The sequence below is a fragment of the Schistocerca nitens genome, chromosome 4 (assembly GCF_023898315.1).
Source record: "Schistocerca nitens isolate TAMUIC-IGC-003100 chromosome 4, iqSchNite1.1, whole genome shotgun sequence".
NCBI lineage: Eukaryota > Metazoa > Arthropoda > Insecta > Orthoptera > Acrididae > Schistocerca > Schistocerca nitens.
In genome coordinates, this window is record NC_064617.1 from 933,808,236 (window position 1) to 933,833,349 (window position 25,114).

General features: G+C 38.8%; 1 protein-coding gene across 2 annotated transcripts in view; it reads left to right on the top strand.

Moving 5' to 3' along the window:
• Positions 1-13,533, top strand: part of LOC126253566 (histone-lysine N-methyltransferase E(z)) — a 111,606-nt gene extending 98,073 nt beyond the window's left edge. For both annotated transcript variants that reach the window (XM_049954985.1, XM_049954986.1), the window contains exons 11-14: positions 1,669-1,839; positions 4,121-4,303; positions 7,591-7,756; positions 12,463-13,533. In XM_049954985.1, coding sequence (XP_049810942.1) covers positions 1,669-1,839; positions 4,121-4,303; positions 7,591-7,756; positions 12,463-12,523 — 581 coding nt within the window. In that variant the 3' untranslated portion in view covers positions 12,524-13,533. The remainder of the gene's footprint in view (positions 1-1,668; positions 1,840-4,120; positions 4,304-7,590; positions 7,757-12,462) is intronic.
• The last annotated feature ends 11,581 nt before the right edge of the window (positions 13,534-25,114 follow it).

Here is a 25,114-nt window from a genome sequence, read left to right on the forward strand (position 1 = left end):
GAAATTGGATTGGGCATATATTAAGAAAGAATGACGGACTGATAAAAACAGTTTTAGAAGGTTATGTAGAAGGGAAAAGGAAGCGAGGAAGGAAGAGATACCAGATACTGGATGACATGATGGACGGTACAACATACAGCAGCCTTAAGAAGGAAGCAATGGATCGCAGAAAATGGAGAGGCAAAGGACCTGCTAATATAGCGGATAACTGATGATGATGATGTTTTTTATTACTTAAAGTGCAGTTAAAGACTTATTCTGACAATGTACGAAGTATTTCATTTACAAGCAGACTCTGTAACATCAGAATTTTTAACAAATCTGATGAATTTCCATTTGTGAAGTTAATTTTAACCACCAAAACAAAATTTCTTATAAGACTAGCTGGAGATTGTATATATTAATAATTAATTGTAATAGAGGGAAACATTCCACGTAGGAAAAATATATCTAAAAACAAAGATGATGTGACTTACCAAATGAAAGTGCTGGCAGGTCGACAGACACACAAACAAACACAAACATACACACAAAATTCAAGCTTTCGCAACAAACTGTTGCCTCATCAGGAAAGAGGGAAGGAGAGGGAAAGACGAAAGGATGTGGGTTTTAAGGGAGAGGGTAAGGAGTCATTCCAATCCTGGGAGCGGAAAGACTTACCTTAGGGGGGAAAAAAAGGACGGGTATACACCCGCGCGCGCACACACACACACACACACACACACACACACACACACACACACACACACACACACACATATACAGATACAAGCAGTCTTTAAATATGTCTGCTTGTGTCTGTATATGTGTGGATGGATATGTGTGTGTGTGCGAGTGTATACCCGTCCTTTTTTCCCCCTAAGGTAAGTCTTTCCGCTCCCGGGATTGGAATGACTCCTTACCCTCTCCCTTAAAACCCACATCCTTTCGTCTTTCCCTCTCCTTCCCTCTTTCCTGATGAGGCAACAGTTTGTTGCGAAAGCTTGAATTCTGTGTGTATGTTTTTGTTTGTTTGTGTGTCTGTCGACCTGCCAGCACTTTCATTTGGTAAGTCACATCATCTTTGTTTTTAGATATATTTTTCCTAAGTGGAATGTTTCCCTCTATTATAACCATCTTTGTTTTTAGATATATTAATAATTAATTACATTAATTGAGATTCATAATTACTCATATTATATTATTGAAGTATTCATGATATTTGAGTCAATTTTTGACTGATATCCAATTCACTACGTCACATAAAATACTTACGTCATGTTTTCTGCCCCTATGAAATCCGCATACATTTATATTACCTTCTGGCCAAACAGACGAGATAATTCCCGTGAAGTTAAACTAATGTGTTTGGGTATTAAATGCACATATTTAGTTTATTGTATCTTGTATCCGTTCGCCCACTGTCCCTTTTATTCTTAGTTAACATACAAACAACATTTGTCTGTTATTTTTTTTTTTCTTTTTGTTCATTGGTGACACATTTAACTTTTTTCACATCTGATAATGCCATCTCTATTTTGTAGGGTTAAGTCAGCTGGAAAATCGTGTTGTTGTTGTATGGTTTGAACTATTTCATGTCTCATAATATTGTCACTACAGTATTGTCATTAAGAATATACGTATTCCTGTCAGGGTACTCTCTAATTTTGTACTTGTTTATGTTTCTAGGCCAGAACCGCTTCCCCGGTTGCCGTTGTAAGGCACAGTGTAACACAAAACAATGCCCATGTTACTTAGCTGTTCGTGAATGTGATCCAGATTTGTGTGTTACATGTGGAGCTGAGCAATTTGATATTTCCAAAATTTCTTGTAAAAATGTCAGTGTTCAGCGTGGATTACGTAAGTTTTTTTGAACTTGATTAATCACTGTTCTTCACTATATTCTCCTCTTGTAAATAATATTTCTGCAGATAACTGAAGAACTTATTAAATTTATGTTTACGAGATAGAATGAAGTTGTTAGGCTTTCTCAGTCCCTTCTGTTATATTAAATGTTGGTATAGAAGTGGAGCCGGCCGAAGTGGCCATGCGGTTAAAGGCGCTGCAGTCTGGAACCGCAAGACCGCTACGGTCACAGGTTTGAATCCTGCCTCGGGCATGGATGTTTGTGATGTCCTTAGGTTAGTTAGGTTTAACTAGTTCTAAGTTCTAGGGGACTAATGACCTCAGCAGTTGAGTCCCATAGTGCTCAGAGCCATTTGAACCATTTTTTATAGAAGTGGAATTTTGATTTTAACATAAAATTGTCCTGCTTGTGATGATTCAAACTTTGGTCTTCCATATACCTTCAGGAGGACTGAACTGGTAAGTTAGTCTCTTGTGCTTAACTGGCAGCTTTATAGGCTTGTCAGGAAACTTTGATTTTAATAATGCATGATTTTAATCCATATTTGTTTTATTTTGATTATTTTGTATTAGTGTTTGTCGTGTATAACATGCAGTCACCAGCTTATTACATATTTGCTACATCTATTTAAAAATGTTCTGTCAACACATACAGAGATCATAATAGTTGATAAAATATTGCAGTAATGGCAACAAAAACAATTTTAGCTGATTGCGGGAAGGGGTAGAAAGATATAGAATAATAGAAGTGCCTTACAATGTTGTGTCCCACTAATTAGTTGGGGAGTCTCTGATGCCTGTCGTATGGAAGTCATGAAGGGAGTTTATGTAACTGAAGCATATATTTCATTGTTGCCATTAGAAGTCATCTACTGCATATTGAATATATAAAGCACCATTTGTGGAAAGAAACACGGTCAGATTGTTGTACTGCCAGCGTCTCTGCAATGCTATTTCTTCTCAATTTTACTTCCATGCATTACATGTCATCCGTTTAAGTTCAGAGATGTTGCCAGATGGACTGCATTGCTCATTGTATGTCACGTCCTCATTAGGGAGTCTACATGCTCATTTGTTGTGCTGGTATCCAGAGAAATTTCACCACTTGTAGCTCAACCATCATCTACCATACAGTCATAAGATGAATATTGTTGGCTCTCTGTGTTGTTGTGATAGTGAGAACCAGTAGTATACTTTATGAATCAGACATGTGAATCTTGTGCAGACCAATTGGCCTGATGTCTTGGAAAGTTTACTTACATGATGGCTACTGACTAGACTTGAGATAGCGAATATGAGTGTTCTGTTCATAACTCAGGATAAAAGAAGTTGCTATGCATGTATGGTTGATCAGTTATTTTCGAGCTGTTAGTGATTGTTTTAATTGCATGTGGTGAGTGCCTTTGCACGGTTGATTTTATTGGTGAAACTGAGATGAGATAAACAAGTAGGAATGAGAGATATTGGATGACTGATGAACAGATGGCTTCAGTGAAAAAGTGAACGGGCTACAAGTGTACACCGTGAAGTGAAGAAATAGCTGATTTTGGGACTTTCATTTTTGGGGATTACATGGATGATGCGTGAAAGTGTTAACTGATAAAAATGAATTGTGATGTACTGCTTTATCTGTCGGACTAGATTGCAGAGAAGCTATTCAACAGTGTGGTTTTTGTTTCAATACAGAGATAACATTAGTTCAAAGAAGCTTCTGTAGGTCAACTGCTTCCTGAAAAACTGGAGGCTCCAAAAGTTCAAATTTTCCACAAGACAAATTTATCTGCCAGGATTTTGTGCCAGGTATAGAAGTATTTCCACAGCTGCCTGAAGCATAGTATTTTGTGTTTTCTTGTAATGTTATCTTGATTTCATCTGCTCAGTGATCAGATAAGATTGGGCTACCAACCCTCTGTTGTTGATGTGTAATTCTATGATCATGTTATCAGAAACCATTTTTTAGAATCTACGATGACAAATCGTACCTTGCATATACCCTTGTGCACAAAGATGGTGAAATTTGTCTGGTTAACTACTACATCATTGAAATCAAGTAGCAATGAGTGCATTATAATGACCACAGTTACTATATAGTGATATATTGTGCATGTAAAGCAACAATAATAAAACCTATGCAGATTGATTGAAACAGTTTGAAGGGAGCTGTGTTAAAACAAATATAATTGGAGAAAGTTAAAGTTTCAGTACCTGAGATTTACCTTACATTTTTATTAACATGCTATCATTTTGATTGTCAAAATATCTGATATATTTTCAGATAAACACCTGCTTATGGCACCATCTGATGTTGCTGGATGGGGGATATTTCTTAAAGACAGTGCACAGAAAAATGAATTTATTTCAGAATATTGTGGCGAAATCATATCACAGGATGAAGCAGACCGGAGAGGAAAAGTTTATGACAAGTATATGTGTAGCTTCCTCTTTAATTTGAATAATGGTGAGTTTCTCTTTGCAGACCATTTAGCATATAATACTCATCACTCATATTGTATCTTCATTATAATTTTATATATAATCTTTGGTTCCAGTTTTTGATAATTTTTCATTACTAGTACTTTTTATGTAAGAAATAAATCATCAGTAACATACAAGTACAGTTGAAAATAAGTAGAGGAAATTTCTAATATACTAAGTTGGAAGGGATTCAGTCACAAATGGGAAGTAATTAAAAACTAGGATTCTCTCTTATTGTGTCTCACTTTCTCTCCTTTGCCCTGTATTTATTTTCATAATTCTGTGACTAATTTGTAGTTCTCCCTTGCCAACGGAAGGTTTCACCTCTTATGGACAGTGACATTTTTTAAATGTTATTTTTCTTTTAGTGCCTTTGTCTTAGTGTGACAAGAAATGGCAGCTCTAAGATATGAAGAAAGTGCTTCTGCAAGATTACTTTGTATGGTATGGCTTGAGAAATATTTTGAGTAATTATCAAAGTCTCACACAAAAGGTGACTCAGATCTGCAGTTCATGAAATTACAGAGATAACTAGTTTTGTATTAGATGCACATCTAAAATTTTGCTGCTCGCGTTGCTGTTCACAAATGATGTATTTTTTGTATCATATAACATATTGTTTAATCCTCTGTTTTGTCCATAGATAATCTAGTGGAAAATGTGTAACTTATAACAACTTCATTAAATGTCATAGTTTTACTGGTTTTGTCATGTCTTGCTTCAAGATGTGCGTACTGTCCACTGCTGAGAAGAATGCATGCAGCAATGAGTAGGGGTTCATTGTGATGTACTCTAGAGTAGAATAATTTGCACTGTTAAAAAAATACATAAATTTCACCCCATTAAAATTGTATATGTGATTCAGTAGATAAGGTTCAAGTGACAAATATCTCAGATGGTCTCACCTCATAGTGCACTGATACTTCCACAATAATATTAGTCAAATTCTCCATTTTTGTTTACAGGATTTCAGCAGTTGCTGTAGAAATAGTTTCATTAATATTTGCACTTCATATACAACAATGGAAATGTGATTTTTCATCCTGATAATATATTCCATTTTATTCAGTTAAAACCCATTTGTTTCTGGCTTACAATGGGATGTAAGCATCATGCACTTTTCACTAGGATTTTTCTCTTTGTCAGTCATGCTGCGCATAAAAAAAAAGTAAAAAAGAAAATGGTAAACCACAAACAGCACACATTGAAACACAACAGGGCTGACAATGAGGTGGTGTGCTGGTAAGGTAATATAGCAAAGATCATGGGTAACTGCAGGGCAGAGGGAGTGAGAGTAAGAAGGATTGTTTTCCAGCATCACTCCTCACAGGTATTCGTACCAGTTGCTTCTGTAGATGTAAATTTATTGGATCCCTTCAGAAACCAGAGTTCACTGTAGCACCTCTACAACATACTGAGCCTTATATTTGTGCCACATGAATAATATTTTTAAAATATTGGAATACATTTGAAGTTCAGGTTCAAAGAGCTTGGTGCTCAAAGTAGTTGATAACTCAGAAATTTCTAATGGCATTTCTACAAATATGTAGAAAAAGAATGTCATACATGGTAGCAACTGAGGATTAGTGAAGTGTATTGCTAGGTCTGGCTGATGATTTTCTCTTGTTGGCTGCACCACTACATACGAAACAGCCACAGAAACACTCAGAAATAGCAAAGAATGCCAAGTGGACAAGTGTTCGTGGGTGGTTAGAAAAATGAAATGTTCTCATCTTTATGATGCTGTATTGGTGCCTGTAAATGAGAAACAGTGCTATATATAAGGACAACAGTTCATATCATTTACTTAGTTTATTGAGATTGTAAGTAACACAGTTCCTAACAGTGGTTAGACCCCACCATTCTCATATTAGTAGTTAAATTTAGTCACACTGGAGTTTGCCATTATTGTATTGATTTTCCAAATTAAATTATCACACTATAAAAATTTACAGCTGTCCCAGTAATTGGTCAAGTAATAATATAACCCACCAACAAATGCTACTGGCAAAGAATGACATACTGACTCTTCCACTTTGTTCATGTGTAATAACACACACGCTTTGTGAATTAACCAATTATCATTCACTGTTGTGCCACCATTTCTCAGAAAATTTCCAGACTTGTATCCTGTCAACTTCTGCAAACTGTTCATATTTTTTTATGCAACTTGACTGCATGCGATTGTTCAACACAAAACCTGTGTCAACTAACTTCACATCATGTAAAAGGCATGAATAGTAGGGCTTGTGCATTGTTGAACAAAACAAGAAGACAGTGCCTCCTGCTGGAAAACGCATTCTTAGCTTCAAATGTTGCAGAGAACCTGCGATTTGTAAAGGGTAGACTGAGTATTGATAAAAGTGCCCCTTGCAGCCCCTCATATTTTTTTAGTCACTGAACTTGGTTGTGTTGATGTCATTTTCTCAATTTCATTAGCTTGAAGTAATTTGCCTGATTTTTGTTTCCATTTTTCAGTTGTTATAATTAGTACACCTGTACAATCTTCTCAGGTACCACAACATAACTGCAAAGCAGGTCATCATACTAGGGAGAAATTTGTATTTCAGATATGTTTTCTATCATATGTGTGGCAGTGATGTGAGATGTGAATTGCTTTTTTGGGGAGGGGGGCAGGGGTTGAATTGTGATCAGCTACAGTTGTGAAGGTAGTAGTCTTCTACATTAGTAAGTCATACAAACCTTGAATTGATTACTGCTTTATATACTTTTTAAATATCTTAACTGTGATATTGACTAGTTAGTTGAGTATAAATCATAAATATTTCATGAAACTAATTTTTTATCCTCATGAATAAGCAGATTTTTTAAGAAATTGTAAGAGATGTTTTGAGTAGTAAAATAAACAGCTCTGTTGTGCAAATAAGTATGTGTCTTTTGACATCACCTGCTTCTACATTTGTTGATCACTGAAGGATATGCTGACAAGGGGTTTTTGCCATTTGTGTGTAATTACTCTGTCATGGTTTCTGCATGTCATTTACAGAAAGTAACTTTCTTCTTGATCAGGACAGAACAAGGGTATGGAAAGACATTTTGGCTTCTCCAGGAATCATAGTGCATAATGAATAGCAAATTTAAATGAAGAGAATGAAAGTTACAGTTATAAGTAAGACTAGATTGTGAATATGATGTTCATTGTATTTCCTGTCAGTGTTTATTTTAATTCATTTTAGCGTAAACCTAATATGCTAGTTTATTGATTTCACATTCCTTAAGAGTAATATATGTACACTAATTTTGTTTCAGATTTTGTGGTTGATGCAACTCGCAAAGGAAATAAAATACGCTTTGCTAATCATTCTATAAACCCTAATTGTTATGCAAAAGTTATGATGGTGAATGGGGACCACAGAATTGGTATTTTTGCTAAACGTGCCATACAGCCTGGAGAAGAACTGTTCTTTGATTACAGGTTAGGAAAATGAATTGTTCAAAGTTATTAACTGTTTTGAGCACTCATCCTTTTATTTATTTATTCATCATTTTATGCCATACTTAAAGGTGAGCATGATGCACTGTTTTTGAGCAAAACACGATGTGCATAAAAGGCTTTTAGGGGCACTATTAATTTAATAATTCCGAGAGCTAAGTAATTCTTGCATGTCCACATTGCATTTTTTCACAAAATAGTAAATATTTCACAAATAATAGTAAATTAATAGAGGGAAACATTCCACTTTAAATATGTCTGCTTGTGTCTGTAATGTGTGGATGGATATGTGTGTGTGTGCGAGTGTATACCTGTCCTTTTTTCCCCCTAAGGTAAGTCTTTCCGCTCCCGGGATTGGAATGACTCCTTACCCTCTTCCTTAAAACCCACATCCTTTCGTCTTTCCCTCTCCTTCCCTCTTTCCTGATGAGGCAACAGTTTGTTGCGAAAGCTTGTATTTTGTGTGTATGTTTGTGTTTGTTTGTGTGTCTATCGACGTGCCAGCGCTTTCGTTTGGTAAGTCACAAATAATAGTAATAAATAAAGAGATTCGGATTTGGCCATTGACTTAGAATTCTATCCAAAATAATTGCTGTTAATAACCTACTTGAAAATAATTGCATAATATAACAGAACATACATTAAGAAAAAAAGGAAACAAGAACAGAATTGGAACAGAGGTTACAGGCAGCAATAGAGGGGAAGAAAACCAATATGCACTCCGTGTGCATACTGGGGGGAGTCATTCCAGATGTGGAAAGGGCCCTTCCGGATGCCATGAAGGGTACAGGGTGCACCCATCTGCAGGTGGTCGCTCATGTCGGCACCAATGATGTGTGTCGCTATGGATCGGAGGAAATCCTCTCTGGCTTCCGGCGGCTATCTGATTTGGTGAAGACTGCCAGTCTCGCTAGCGGGATGAAAGCAGAGCTCACCATCTGCAGCATTGTCGACAGGACTGACTGTGGACCTTTGGTACAGAGCCAAGTGGAGGGTCTGAATCAGAGGATGAGACGGTTCTGCGACCGTGTGGGCTGCAGATTCCTCGACTTGTGCCATAGGGTGGTGGGGTTTCAGGTTCCGCTGGATAGGTCAGGAGTCCACTACACACAGAAGGCGGCTACACGGGTAGCAGGGGTTGTGTGGCGTGGACTGGGCGGTTTTTTAGGTTAGATGGCCTCGGGCAAGTACAGAAAGGGCAACAGCCTCAAAGGGTGCGGGGAAAAGTCAGGACATGCGGGGACCAAGCAGCAGTCGGTATTATAATTTTAAACTGTTGAAGCTGCATTGGTAAAGTAGCAGAACTTCAAGCGCTGATAGAAAGCACCGAAGCTGAAATCGTTATAGGTGCGGAAAGCTGGCTGAAGCCAGAGATAAATTCTGTCGAAATTTTTACAAACGCACAGACGGTGTTTAGGAAGGATAGATTGCATGCGACCGGTGGTGGCGTGTTTGTCGCTGTTAGTAGTAGTTTATCCTGTAGTGGAGTAGAAGTGGATAGTTCCTGTGAATTATTATGGGTGGAGGTTACATTTAACAACCGAGCTAGGTTAACAATTGGCCCCTTTTACTAACCTCCCGACTCAGCAGCATTAGTGGCAGAACAACTGAGAGAAAATCTGGAATACATTTCACATAAATTTCCTCAGCATGTTACAGTCTTAGGTGGAGATTTCAATTTACCAGATATAGACTGGGACACTCAGATGTTTAGGACGGGTGGTAGGGACAGAACATCGAGTGACATTATACTGAGTGCACTATCCGAAAATTACCTTGAGCAATTAAACAGAGAACCGACTCGTGGAGGTAACATCTTGGACCTACTGATAACAAACAGACCCCAACTTTTCGACTCTGTAAGCGCAGAACAGGGAATCAGTGATCATAAGGCCACTGCAGCATCCCTGAATATGGAAGTAAATAGGAATATAAAAAAAGGGAGGAAGGTTTATCTGTTTAGCAAGAGTAATCGAAGGCAGATTTCAGATTACCTAACAGATCAAAACGAAAATTTCTGTTCCAACACTGACAATGTTGAGTGTTTATGGAAAAAGTTCAAGGCAATCGTAAAATGCGTTTTAGACAGTTACGTGCCGAGTAAAACTGAGAGGGACAGGAAAAACCCACCGTGGTTCAACAACAAAGTTAGGAAACTACTGTGAAAGCAGAGAGAGCTTCACTGCAAGTTTAAACGCAGCCAAAACCTCTCAGACAAACAGAAGCTAAACAATGTCAAAGTTAGCATAAGGAGGGCTATGCGTGAAGCGTTCAGGGAATTTGAAAGTAAAATTCTATGTACCGACTTGACAGAAAATCCAAGGAAGTCTTAACGTTAAATCAGTAAGTGGCTCGAAACAGCATATCCAGACACTCCAGGATGATGATGGCATTGAAACAGAGGATGACACGCGTAAAGCTGAAATACTAAATACCTTTTTCCAAAGCTGTTTCCCAGAAGAAGACCGCACTGCAGTTCCTTCTCTAAATCCTCGCACAAACGAAAAAATGGCTGACATCGAAATAAGTGTCCAAGGAATAGAAAAGCAAGTGAAATCACTCAACAGAGGAAAGTCCACCGGACCTGACAGGATACAAATTCGATTCTACACAGAGTACGTGAAAGAACTTGCCCCTTTCTAATAGCCATGTACCACAAGTCTCTAGAGGAACGGAATGTTCCAAATGATTGGAAAAGAGCACAGGTAGTCCCAATTTTCAAGAAGGGTTGTCGGGCAGATGCACAAAACTATAGACCTATATCTCTGACGTCGATCTATTGTAGAATTTTAGAACATGTTTTTTGCTCGCGTATCGTGTCGTTTCTGGAAACCCAGAATCAACATGGATTCCGGAAACTGCGATTGTGTGAGGCTTTATTTGTTCATAAGACACAGAAAATACTAGATACAGGCTCCCAGGTAGATGCTATTTTTCTTGACTTCCGGAAGGCGTTCGATACAGTTCCGCACTGTCGCCTGATAAACTAAGTAAGAGCCTACGGAATATCAGACCAGCTGTGTGGCTGGATTGAAGAGCTTTTAGCAAACAGAACACAGCATGTTGTTATCAATGGAGAGACGTCTACAGACGTTAAAGTAACCTCTGGCATGCCACAGGGGAGTGTTATGGGACCATTGCTTTTCACAATATATATAAATGACCTAGTAGATAGTGTCAGAAGTTCCATGCGGCTTTTCGCGGATGATGCTGTAGTATACATAGAAGTTGCAGCATTAGAAAATTGCAGCGAAATGCAGGAAGATGTGCAGTGGATAGGCACTTGGTGCAGGGAGTGGCAACTGACCCTTAACATAGACAAATGTAATGTATCGCATATACATAGAAAGAAGGATCCTTTATTGTATGATTATATGGCAAATTAGATTATGTGGTAAATTAGATAAAGGACTAAGGGAAAGGCTTGGCAAATGTTTTGTCTGGAGTGTGGCACTATATGGGGCAGAAACATGGACACTGAGATGAGAGGATGAAAAAAGGTTAGAAGCATTTGAGATGTGGATGTGGAGGAGAATGGAGAGAATAAGCTGGATGGAAAGAGTGAGTAATGAAAGAGTACTGGAAAGGGTTGGTGAGAGAAGATGTGTGCTGAAGGTTGTAAGAGAAAGGAAAAGAACTGGTTGGGACATTCATTGAGAAGGGAGTGCTTGCTAGTAGATGCTTTGGAAGGATTGGTTTGTGGGAGAAGACTGAGAGGAAGAAGGAGATACAAGGTGATAGACGACATAAAGGGAAGAGGAAAGTATGCAGACCTGAAGAGGATGGCAGAAGACCGGACAGCCTGGAGAACTACCATGTGAAGACCTGCATTTAGGCAGAACACTGATGATGATATGATAGCGGAACAAACACTGGTAGCAGTTACTTCTATAAAATATCTGGGAGTGTGCGTGAGGAACGATTTGAAGTGGAATGATCATATAAAATTAATTGTTGGTAAGGCGGGTACCAGGTTGAGATTTATTGGGAGAGTCCTTAGAAAATGTAGTCCATCAACAAAGGAGGTGGCTTAAAAAACACTCGTTCGACCTATACTTGAGTATTGCTCATCAGTGTGGGATCCGTACCAGCTCAGGTTGACGGAGGAGATAGAGGAGATCCAAAGAAGAGCGGCGCGTTTCGTCACAGCGTTATTTGGTAAGTGTGATAGTGTTATGGAGATGTTTAGCAAACTCAAGTGGCAGACTCTGCAAGAGAGGTGCTCTGCATCGCAGTGTAGCTTGCTGTCCAGGTTTTGAGAGGGTGCGTTTCTGGATGAGGTATCGACTATATTGCTTCCCCCTACTTATACCTCCTGAGGAGATCATGAATGTAAAATTAGAGAGATTCGAGCGCGCACGGAGGCTTTCCGGCAGTCGTTCTTCCCGCAAATCATACGCGACTGGAACAGGAAAGGGAGGTAATGACAGTGGCATGTAAAGTGCCCTCCGCCACACACCGTTGGGTGACTTGCGGAGTATAAATGTAGATGTAGATGTAAATTAGACATTAATCATAGAATGAATGTCCTCCAGTTTTAAACCATTACAGTATCAAATGTAATGTGATTTGTCTTGACAGGGGCACTCGTAGTAGTATTTTAAATTTCACCTGCAATATTTTGTTGAAATTTCTGTTTTCTGAGTTTAAAGACAACTTATGACATTTCTTCTTTACCATTTTTGCAGGTATGGACCAACTGAACAGTTGAAGTTTGTGGGAATTGAGCGAGAGATGGAATTCTTATAAAATATTGATCTTTTTTGACAGCTGCATTTAGTTTTGCAGTTGAATTTGAATTGCTATGTATTCATATTTATTGTTGTGACCTTTTGAGAAGTGGACACCTTATATGTAGGCATTGAATTAATGAACAAATTGAATGTAAATAATGATTACATTGTTGGCAGTATCTGCATAAGCCATAACAGAAAATTTTTATTGTTGTCATACCAAGTTGTAACCTGTGTTTGTTATATATTGTCAAAATGTATGTCTGGGAGTTCCTTTCAAACTGTGTGTTGTTAAATGTTATAGCAATTTGTGTGAAGCTTCTGGGAAACCATCAGAGCAATTTTTTTACTGGATTTATTTACTATGATGTTGCTTTTATTTCTTTGGATTATTTAGGACTAGGCTTCTGAAGGTAGCATTTGTAGTAGTGAATCAGAAGTGCTACTGTTGCAGGTATAGAAACAGCAATGCTCTCTGGTATGTGCACATTTGGTTAGTTACTGTGCCATAGAGTACAAAGTCTGTATGAGATAACAAAATAAAAAAGGATATGGAGTGTTATCATACAGTATAAAAATTCCTGCAGAATGCAGTTGATAGAAGTTGGTACATACTTATCACCAGTCTGAGAGTTCTCGAATGAAGTGTCAGTTTTTTTTGTACAAAATCGTGACTTATGCATCCAATTTGTAAAACAGATGTGCTAAACCAAGTGAATATTAATAATCAGTGTTCATATTTATATAATTTTTGGTTCTGTTCTTGTTTTTGGTCTACACACAAAAATGTGTCCACAGCTGATAAACATGGAAATAAATACTAGGTTGAACAATTGTTAAATTATTAAGAATTAGCCTTTTTATGGGACTTGAAATGTGTGTGTACAAGTTCACTGCTGATTGATATTTAATTTTATATTTTTACAAGAAGTTTTTGCCAGTAAGACTACATAGTTACTTTTGTAAAGAAAATATTAATGTTGAATTGTAGTCATAATCCAAAGATGTCATTTTAGTGTACTTTCATACCACAAATAAAATAAATGTTTTTCTAAAGTTGGTTTTCCTATTACACCTGTTTTGCCAACAGCTAAAAAGCCTCATACTGCATTGTAGTTTGTTTATTAGAGCTTTACTTTCTAGTCTTACTTGTTTTATACTTCTTTTTGAAAAGTTAATTATCCAATTCAATCAGCCTTCATCATTATTTGGCCTGTACCCATTCTCACTTTTTCTGAGCCTGCAGTATTTTATTTTGTCTTATACCTGATGATTATGAATTCCTGTTACAGACAGCAAGGTCATGTAAAGTGCAGCAGGTAGAAAAGAGTTTCATACGGAAACCACATTCAGAGATGAAATGCTGAGAGAGATGGTGCTGTGGTTAAGCACTGGACTCGTATTTGGAGGAGAGGGGGTCACTTCCCCATACAGGTTTTAATTTTCTGTGGTTTCCTTAATTGTTTCCTGAAATTGATTAAAATGAATGCTGGAGAGATTCTTCTTAACCATACATAGGCAGTTCCATTCCCTGTCTGAGCTTGTGCTTCATATCTGATGACCCCACCATCTGCGGGACATTAAACTCTAATCCTCTTTTTTTAACTAGATACACGTCATGTCTGCTACATGAAAGATTGATTAACTATACTTTGATCAAAGTTACTAAGTGACTGATGGTAAGTGGGTTACAGGGCAGCTATTGTAGCAAAAACTATTCGGAGAGTACAGTTGATCCTTCTTCTATTCCCTGTCATCAAGTGGCTGTGCCCCTCCAGATCCCCATTAAGACACTTTTGGATGGCACTTGCAGCTCGAAGTATAACTGTTATGAATTGTTGTCATTATTTGCTTTGTTTATTTTGCCAGTGGATTAATTGTACAGTATGTGAAATTAACAATGACATAAAAACATAGTTGCTAAATAAAAATTTCAGTGATGTGCTCATGTTTTGTTTGTTCATGAATGTGAGTTAGTGTGCTCAGTCTGAGAATGTTTAAAAACAAAAAGAGAGAGAATACCATATAACACCTCTGCTGCATCTGACAAGATTAGTGATAAGAACTGCAGCACCTTTGAAGATGCACCAATACACTGTAGTCATCATCATCATTTAAGACTGATTATGCCTTTCAGCGTTCAGTCTGGAGCATAGTCCCCCTTATAAAATTCCTCCATGATCCGCTATTCAGTGTTAACATTGATGCCTCTTCTGATGTTAAGCCTATTACTTCAAAATCATTCTTAACCGAATCCAGGTATCTTCTGCTTGGTCTACCCCGACTCCTCCTACCCTCTATTGCTGAACCCATGAGTCTCTTGGGTAACCTTGCTTCTCCCATGCGTGTAACATGACCCCACCATCTAAGCCTGTTCACCCTGACTGCTACATCTATAGAGTTCATTCCCAGTTTTTCTTTGATTTCCTCATTGTGGACGCCCTCCTGCCGTTGTTCCCATCTACTAGTACCTGCAATCATCCTAGCTACTTTCATATCCGTAACCTCAACCTTATTGATAAGGTAACCTGAATCCACCCAGCTTTCGCTCCCATACAACAAAGTTGGTCGAAAGATTAAACGGTGCACAGATAACTTAGTCTTGGTACTGACTTCCTTCTTGCAGAAGAGAGTAGATCGTAGCTGAGCGCTCACTGCATTAGCTTTGCTACACCTCACTTCCAGTTCTTTCACTATGTTGCCATCCTGTGAGAATATGCATCCTAAGTACTTGAAACCATCCACCTGTTCTAACTTTGTTCCTCCTATTTGGCACTCAATCCATTTATATCTCTTTCCCACTGCCATTACTTTCGTTTTGGAGATGTTAATCTTCATACCATAGTCCTTACTTTTCTGATCTAGCTCTGAAATATTACTTTGCAAACTTTCAATCGAATCTGCCATCACAACTAAGTCATCTGCGTATGCGAGACTGCTTATTTTGTGTTCTCATATCTTAATCTCACCCAGCCAGTTTATTGTTTTCAACATATGATCCATAAATAATATTAACAACAGTGGAGACAGGTTGCAGCCTTGTCTTATGCCTGAAACTAGTCTGAACCATGAACGCAATTTACCGTGAACTCTAACTGCTGCCTGACTATCTATGTAAAGACCTTTAATTGCTTGCAAAAGTTTGCCTCCTATTCCATAATCTCGTAGAACAGACACTAACTTCCTTCTAGGAACCCGGTCACATGTCTTTTCTAGATCTATAAAGCATAGATTCAATTCCCTGTTCCACTCGTAACACTTCTCCTTTATTTGCCGTAAGCTAAAGATCTGGTCCTGACAACCTCTAAGAGGCCTAAACCCACACTGATTTTCATCCAATTTGTCCTCAACTAATACTCGCACTTTCCTTTCAGTAATACCTGAGAAGATTTTACCTACAACGCTGATTAAAGAGATACCTCTGTAGTTGTTACAATCTTTTCTGTTTCCATGTTTAAAGATTGATGTGATTACTGCTTTCGTCCAGTCTGATGGAAACTGTCCCGACTCCCACGCCATTTCAATTATCCTGTGTAGCCATTTAAGACCTGACATTCCACTGTATTTGATGAGTTCCGACTTAATTTCATCCACCCCAGCTGCTTTATTGCACTGCAATATATTGACCATTTTCTCCACTTCCTCAAATGTGATCCTATTTCCATCATCATTCCTATTCCATTGTACATCGAAATCTGAAACATTACTCATTGTATTTTCACCTACATTGAGCAACTCTTCAAAATATTCCCTCCATCTGCCCAAGGCATCAACAGGATTCACCAGCAGCTTTCCTGACCTGTCCATAATACTTGTCATTTCCTTCTTACCTCCCTTTCGAAGACTGCTAATTACACTCCAGTATGGTTTTCCAGCAGCTTGACCCAAAGTCTCCAACCTGTTTCCAAAGTCTTCCCAAGATTTCTTCTTGGATGCTGCAATTATCTGTTTGGATTTGTTTCTTTCTTCAACATACCTTTCTAGTATGTAGCCATTTTTGATACGCCATCTTTTTCCTTTTACAGGCTGCCTTGACTGTGTCATTCCACCAAACTGTTTGTTTCATCCTACCTTTACACACTACTGTTCCAAGACATTCTTTAGCCACTTCTAGTACTGTGTCCCTGTACTTTGTCCATTCCTTTTCCAATGACTGTAATTGCCTACATTCAACTAACTGGTACCTTTCTGAGATCACTGTTATGTACTTGTGCCTGATTTCCTTATCCTGAAGTTTCTCCACTCTTATCCTCCTACATATGGACCTGACCTGCTGCTCTTTCGGCCTGTGTAGTGAAAAGCAAAATACTTTGTGGAACAGGAAGAGGCTGGATCATCTAAGCTAAGACACCAACTAAAAAGAGGTAGGCAGAAGAAGTAGGACTCATTTCAGCAACACACAGTGGGAGGTCATGTATGTTGTATCAAAAAAAGAAACTTCAGACTCAGATAATCTGAGTGGTACTGTGTACGAGGCTGAATTATTCAGTGGCAACAAGAATTATTTCTTAATTGTGAAGTCTGCAGATTGAAGAAAATTAATGGTCACAGGATCATTATGGAATGAAGTGACATCATTGTCTGGTACTGCCCATATTTAAAGAGAAATTTTGATGGTAGTTTTTGGGGACATTGTGTGGTTGGATTAAGTCTGAATTAATGCCAGTCATTCTGTTAGAAAAGATTGGACAAATGGCAGTATATGCAGATGTTCTGCTGTTCCGTGAAGAGAGGTATCTTGCATGCTGGAAGTTCTTCCAGATTCATATAAAAATCAAGTAAAACAAAGACCATCACAAAGAAAGCAATCGTGAGAACTTCGTAATTTGTTTAAAGGGCAATTACTATAAAAGTTATATAGGCCGTCTGTAATTGTTATGGATATTGACCCATATTATACAGTTATTAATGAGGGAAGTCTGATGATGCCAATGAAAAGAGGCTGCATTTTTAACTGGTTTATATATCATCATGTGCATGTTCAGGATGATATGGGGAAGGCAGAGAACTTGGATAACTTGTGAAACAAAGCAAGATGTAGTTTCCATAATATGTTGATGTGGTTAAAGAATAGTCACGGGATTGTGAGACTTCCACCATAGCACGGATGTTTCAACATCATTATCATAATTTCTGTGTTAATCAAGCATTGTGTGTCAACAAATGATAAAAAAAGCTTCACTGTAGTTATTGGAGGATTCAGTGGCATGTATGTAAAAACTTCGATAAGAAGTCCATTAGATTTAAAGAGAGTGGCAGATGAAGTTATGTCTGCCATCAGGACCTCATACTTATAAAAGTGTCCAGCCACCAAGATGTCCACAGTCTTAGACAAAATCCGTCCTTCGGCCAGCTGCCGCAGGAACTAAGTTCACTTAAGAGGTCCATTAAAACCAGCTGCCCCTCGGAATTCTAATTCTGGCCACATACACAGTCTGGCAACATTGTTGGATGAGGAATTGTCTGCTGTATCAGCTCGTAGTCCAGTGGTGAGAGTCGCTCAATGTAGATGCAAGGCATGAGTTCGAGTCCACTCCTTCCTCTATTTCTTAAACAACATGCCAGCTGTCTGCTTAAGTTATCAATCTGATGGAATGCCAAAGATAATTCGCTTCATATTCTAACACAATAGTAGCAGCAGAAACTTCAAGAAATAATTTCACAAAGCAGCTTGCGGCTGCATCTAGATTAGAACAGTTCACCCTAGAGATTTTGCTCGCCCTACAGTGACCTTCAGCCGTATGCCACCTGTCAGGCACTGTCCATCCAGTTGACTATGGTGCCCTTGGGTATATGTATCAACTGTAATTTTCTTCCTTGAAATTGTAATATTTATCTTGCAGTTACACGTTGGAGTTACTTGAAACTTATGAACATTGTCTAAACCATGTAAAATAGAATCACAAGTGGAAAAAGGTCTAACATACGTGACATGTTCACTTTGGATTTAATAGAAGGGTGAAGGCAGCTCAAAACTGTTGTATTGTGTAAAGTGAATAATTTTGCACAAAACACATCACAAAAGGATTTTCTTGTTTGAAGAAAGATCGTTCTGGAATGAATGATTTTTCACATTCAAGAAGTCTTTGATAAAACATAATGACCTGCAGTCATTTAACCATCATGTGACATTTGCATTCAATAGACAAGATTTAGAAGTTGGGTTGCATACTCAGTTTCAAAGCAACAACAAGCAAAGAGGAAACTATTACTACATTTTTGCTTGAAAGTCATCAGTTCACTGATCATTCCTGTGCAAAGTAGTTACTTGTGATGAGTTATGTTAATTTCTTAAGAAGTAGTTAACATATGTGCCCTAACAAAAACATTTACTGGAGCAAAAGTCACCAACTACTAATACACCTTGGCTCGTAGTGTAAGAAAAATAACCATCATTACACATTGCTGCTACACTTTAATACACTCTGTTGGTTGCACAAACAAGTCATCCCTCACACACTTGTTTGACAGAGCACTGAAAGACCTAAGTCGAAACAAGGCCCAGGGAGTAGACAACATCCCATTAGGACTACTGACAGCCTTGGAAGAGCCAGTCCTGACAAAACTCTACCATTTGGTGAGCAAGATGTATGAGACAGGTGAAATACCCTTAGACTTCAAGAAGAATATAATAATTCCAATCTCAAAGAAAGCAGGTGTTGGCAGATGTGAAAATTACCGAACTATCAGTTTAATAAGCCACTGCTGCAAAATACTAACATTAATTCTTTACAGACGAATGGAAAAAGTGGTAGAAGCCGACCTCGGGGAAGATCAGTTTGGATTCCGTAGAAATGTTGGAACACGTGAGGCAATACTGACCCTACGACTTATCTTAGAAAATAGATTAAGGAAAGGCAAACCTAAGTTTCTGGTATTTGTAGACTTAGAGAAAGCTTTTGACAATGTTGACTGGAATACTTTCTTTCAAATTCTGAAGGTGGCAGGGGTAAAATACAGGGAGCGAAAGGCTATTTACAATTTGTACAGAAAGCAGATGGCAGTTATAAGAATCGAGGGGCATGAAAGGGAAGCAGTGGTTGGGAAGGGAGTGAGACATTGTTGTAGCCTATCCCCGATGTTATTTGGTGAGCAAGTTATAAGAATCGAGGGGCATGAAAGGGAAGCAGTGGTTGGGAAGGGAGTGAGACATTGTTGTAGCCTATCCCCTATGTTATTCAGTCTGTATGTTGAGCAAGAAGTAAAGGAAACAACAGAAAAATTCGGAGTAGGATTTAAAATCCATGGAGAAGAAAAACACACTTTGAGGTTCGCCGATGACATTGTAATTCTGTCAGAGACAGCAAAGGACCTGGAAGAGCAGCTGAACGCAATGGACAGTGTCTTGAAAGGAGGATATAAGATGAACATCAACAGAAGCAAAATGAGGACAATGGAATGTAGTTGAATTAAATCGGGTGATGCTGAGGGAATTAGATTAGGAAATGAGACGCTTAAAGTAGTATATGAGTATTGCTATTTGGGGAGCAAAATAACTGATTATGGTTGAAGTAGAGAGGATATGAAATGTAGACTGGCAATGGCAAGGAAAGCATTTCTGAAGAAGAGAAATTTGTTAAGATCGAGTATAGATTTAAGTGTCAGGAAGTTGTTTCTGAAAGTATTTGTATGGAGTGTAGCCATGTATGGAAGTGAAACATGGGCGATAAATAGTTTAGAAAAGAAGAGAATAGAAGCTTTCGAAATGTGGTGCTACAGAAGAATGCTGAAGATTAGATGGGTAGATCACATAACTAATGAGGATGTGTTGAAAAGAATTGGAGAGAAGAGAAATTTGTGGTACAACTTGACTAGAAGAAGGGATCGATTGGTAGAGCATATTCTGAGGCATCAAGGGATCACCAATTTAGTATTGGAGGGCAGCGTGGAGGGTAAAAATCAGAGGGAGACCAAGAGATGAATACACTAAACAGATTCATAAGGATGTAGGTTGCAATAGGTACTGGGAGATGAAGAAGCTTGCACAGGATCGAGTAGCATGGAGAGCTGCATCAAACCAGTCTCAGGACTGAAGACCACCACAACAACAACAACAACATCAAACAACCGACAAGAAAATTCATTGCCAGACAAAAATGCACTCCAAACCTGGTTTGACAACATCTTTAACTTAGAACCAGGAGGTTTCTACATGTATGGAATCGGTAAACTATCTGAGCTTTTTCAGACTGTTTTAGGTAATGTGAGAGAATACATTGTTGATGATTAATTTCTCTCTGATGGTTACTGTTTTGGCCTATAAACTAGTGGAAACACCTTTGCAATATACTCCGTACTAATACAAAGTAATTACGACATATCTGAAACACAAGTGTGCCTATATTGGCATGAATTAGTAAGATGTTACTCACTTGGTGCTTCAAAATGATCTGTGTTTAGTTGCTATCCTGTATCATACTCAAGTAGGTTGGAAATGTGGCATTTCATAAATAAGATTATGTATTCATTATGTATGCATTAGCCGAACAGTTCCAGGGACCTCAGTCCGGAACGACACTGCTGCTAAAGTCGCAGGTTCGAATCCTGCCTCGGGCATGGTGTGTGATGTCCTTAGGTTAGTTAGGTTTAAGTAGTTCTAAGTCTAGGGGACTGATGACCTCAGATGTTAAGTCCCATAGTGCTTTAAAGCCATTTAGAAACAGAAAGAGGCGTCATCAGTTGTATAATATCGTAAGTTTGTTGCTCTTACACTATGAGGTACTGTAAGCAGCAAGATGACTTTTGTGGTTCTTCAGATTCTCTTGGTATATTTCTTACTCAAACAGTCCAGGGGTGTACTGCCAGTCCATAGTGTCCAACGGGCCAATATTTTGGCGATCAGACATGTCACCATCGTCAGGTGCGCTGACGAACTGAGCTCCTGAGGGTGGGCGGCCGTCTTAAATCTCCTCCCTTCGCGAGGCATTCTCTCTGCTTCCGCGCACTTGCGTCAGTGGTTGGTGAGATGCTGGCATCGGTGTCTGTGGTGGCGTCAGTGTAATTGCCTCGTCTGCCCTAGTCGTCTGTTCGTTTCCTTTGCTGAGCATCTTTTTAATTAGAATCAATGCTGGTTCCCATGCCCTGCTGAGGTTGTAGCCGCAATCTCAGTTGATGAGTCCGTCCCTGGTACAAATATCGATAGCATCTCTAACGATGCTGTCCCAGTATTTAGATGTCTGTGCTAAGACCCTGGTATGTTGGTAGTCCATTTTGTGATTTTCGTACAGACAGTACTCTCAGACTGCCGACTTGTTGGGGTACCAAAGTCGAGTGTGCCTCTGGATGTTCTCAGCAACGATCTTTGGTGGTGCGCACTGTCTGTCGAATATAAGTCTTCCCACATTGACACGGAATCTGGTATATGCTCTCCTTCTGCAAACCGAGATCATCTTTGACACTTCCCAATAATGCTCGTGTTTTATTTTGTGGGCAAAAGACTAGGGCGGACAAGGCAATTACACCGACGCCACCACAGATGCCGACACCACCAAGGATGCCGACTCCAGTGTCTCACCGACTGCTGACGCAAGGACCATGGAGAGAACGCCTCGCGAGGGGAGGGGATTTAAGACGGCCACCCGCCCTCAGGAGCTGAGTTCCTCAGCGCACCTGATGATGGCAACATGTCTGATCGCCGAAATATTGTGCCCGTTGGACACTATGGACTGGCAGTACACCCGTGGACTGTTCGAGCAAGATGACTTTGATGGAGAAGTTTTCTCAAGATTTCCGTACTGATTTTTGATGTGGCTGCTTCTTGCTGTGTAGCAGAACAGCTAAAAATCTGGCCTTCAGCAAGACTTGACACGCACTTTACAAGCAACTACATTAATTCAGAATTGGTGAGTGGCTGCAGTACTCGTCTCTCACTTACTGACCCAGTGGTGTCTAGGTCAAATAAATCACAACATGAAAGATGGAGTAGTTGCAGTTTTCTTCCTTTCAATGTACTACCACCACTGTAAATGCTACTATATTTATTAAACTCCAATTATCCTACAATGAAAGCATGACAGTGTGTATTATTTGCTTTTAAACTGACATCTGCTGATGTACTTTTGTAGCACCTGTTAGTATCATGTGAACACATTTGTGTAACTACTGTTGCTTTTCTAGCACTTGCAATGGAAAATGCCTTTGTCTTAACACCTAGTGGCAAGAAGCAACACAATACAAAGTATAAATATGTAGTCATTCCGTGGCAAGATACCAATTATCTCAAAAGCTTTTAACATGCAGTTCTCCATTAAATGCAAGAAAGTACGGAAAACAGATATGGAAAAAAATAAACAATTAGTATATGAACAGTATACTTCAACTCATTTAAATCGAACAGTTCACATATTGATTCATAAGCAATAACAAATGTACATGAGTTCACAGAACACTATATGACAAAACCAGCTTCTGTTTTGTATGAACTGAAAAGAAATGTGGAACCAATTATTTCACCCAATATTAGAGGATGCGAGCAGAAATAAAGCAGAGTATGAGCAACATTCAAAACACTATTCAAATAGAGCATATACACAAGAAGTCATAATCATTCTCTGTCATGTGATATCCGATGACTTTCAGGTTTTGACATCGGTGAAGATGTAATTATTTCCACTTGATAATGGGCGCACAGTTGAAATTGCAATTCTGAATTTTACAAATAAACAACTTTACAGCCAAAAGGTAATGATGCTGTTATGTATGAAAGTTTACAGGACTGTGAATCTCAGCTTCAAGAACTTGATCCTGGTTTTTGATTGAGATTTCTCAGATTTGCTATTGTATGCAAGGTAACAAAAACCTCAACGTTTTCTGGCATGCGCCTCACTACTAGATTACTAGGCTAACCATAAAGTTTAAATGAAAGAATTAGAAATGCAGATTTTTGCACCATATTTTCATGTATTCAAAGTTCACTGCCAGACTACAAGGAGCCCTGCTGTCAATCTCTACTTCTGTATCATAAAACCCATTTTACACTAAAGTGATCACAAGTGAAACAAGCAAATGTGCATTCCCACAAATATTGCACAATGATCGCTAGTAAGAGCTTTCCATACTTCTACCTGTGAACAGGCATTCACAATGGAGTGGACAGAAGAGAACACTGGGTAACTGATCAACCAACATGTTCATTACAGTGTTTGCAAAGCTAATATGCCATATTTGGTGGTTAAAGTATTTGTACTCGTGTTTTACGAAAATGCACAGTTTTAGTGATACACTGCATGAAAGATCTCTCTGAGATGCATCATTTTTAATGTGGTTTGTTCTGGTGCAGTATCGGGAAGTGTAGTAAATGTGAAATCCATGGAGGTAGTGTACTTAACACTGAATTGCAGATCCAGCTTTCCTTCGCACTACATATGTAGTTTGATGCTTTTTGCTGGCTTCTCATTACGACTGAGGATGAAATTTGTAAGCAGAACACTAACGAAACCTGATTCTTATTACAGCAACTGGAGACATTTATTTTATGGACTGTTTCATATTTCAGTAGGTGCTTTATATCTGATAGTCGTTGATGTCTGCAGTGACATGTATGAAGTGCTTAAAGGATTTTATTACAGTACATACAAGGAAGATAATGTAAATGGAATATGATTAATGAAATGTGAAATATACATATGACGTGTCACATACAAGTGGCAGTCAAATGTAAACACCCATCACATGGGACCATGGAATGGTTCCATTTAAAAGTCATCACCACAAGGATTAATACATTTATCCCACTGGGAGATGAGACAATCAATTCCTGTTTTGTGGACTGTGGTCGGCTGCAGGCGGACCCACAACTGCACCCACTCTTACACTTCTTTGTTTGATGTCCGTGCATGTCTTTATACAGAGTGCCAAACGTGTGAAAATCACCTGGTTAAACATACAGGCAGCACAGAGGATGTAGCTGTCTTTCCCAACAAAATCACTGAAGTGTAGCCTTCATTCAAATGGTTCAAATGGCTCTGAGCACTATGGGACTTAACTTCTGAGGTCATCAGTCAGCCTTCATTCGATTGGCAGTGTGCGCGTGGGGATTATTGTAGAACAGGATGATTCCATCCAAGGCATCCCTGGGTGTTTTGACATTATAGTGCGCTACCGTTTCTGCAATGTGTCTTAATAGCGCTGTGCATTGATTGTGGTTCCATGCTCAAGGAACTCAGTGGACCTCAGGGCACCTCCAGTAGAAGAAGATGTTCATCATAACCTCAGCCCCATATTGCTAATTGGATGAAGGCTATGCTTCAGAAGTGTGGTTGGGAAACACTGCAACATTCTCTACACAGGCAAGATCTTTCACTGTGTAGTTTTCATAGCTTTGATGACCTGAAGAAAGACATACTTGGACGTCAGTTGCAGTTGGATGAAGAAGTGCTAGAGGGGGTGTGATTGTGGATCCATCAGTGGATGACTGCATTCTATGAAACAGGAATTGATTGTCTTGTCTCCACTTGTTGTGCTTACTTTTGTATGGAATCATTCCATGGTCCTGTTGTGACGGGTGTTCAGTTTTCATTTGACTGCCCCTCAGGTTACTTGATAAAATCTGGTAGAGGGCAGAGATTGTGATCCCGATTAAATTAAAATCTGGTATATAGTTTGTTAG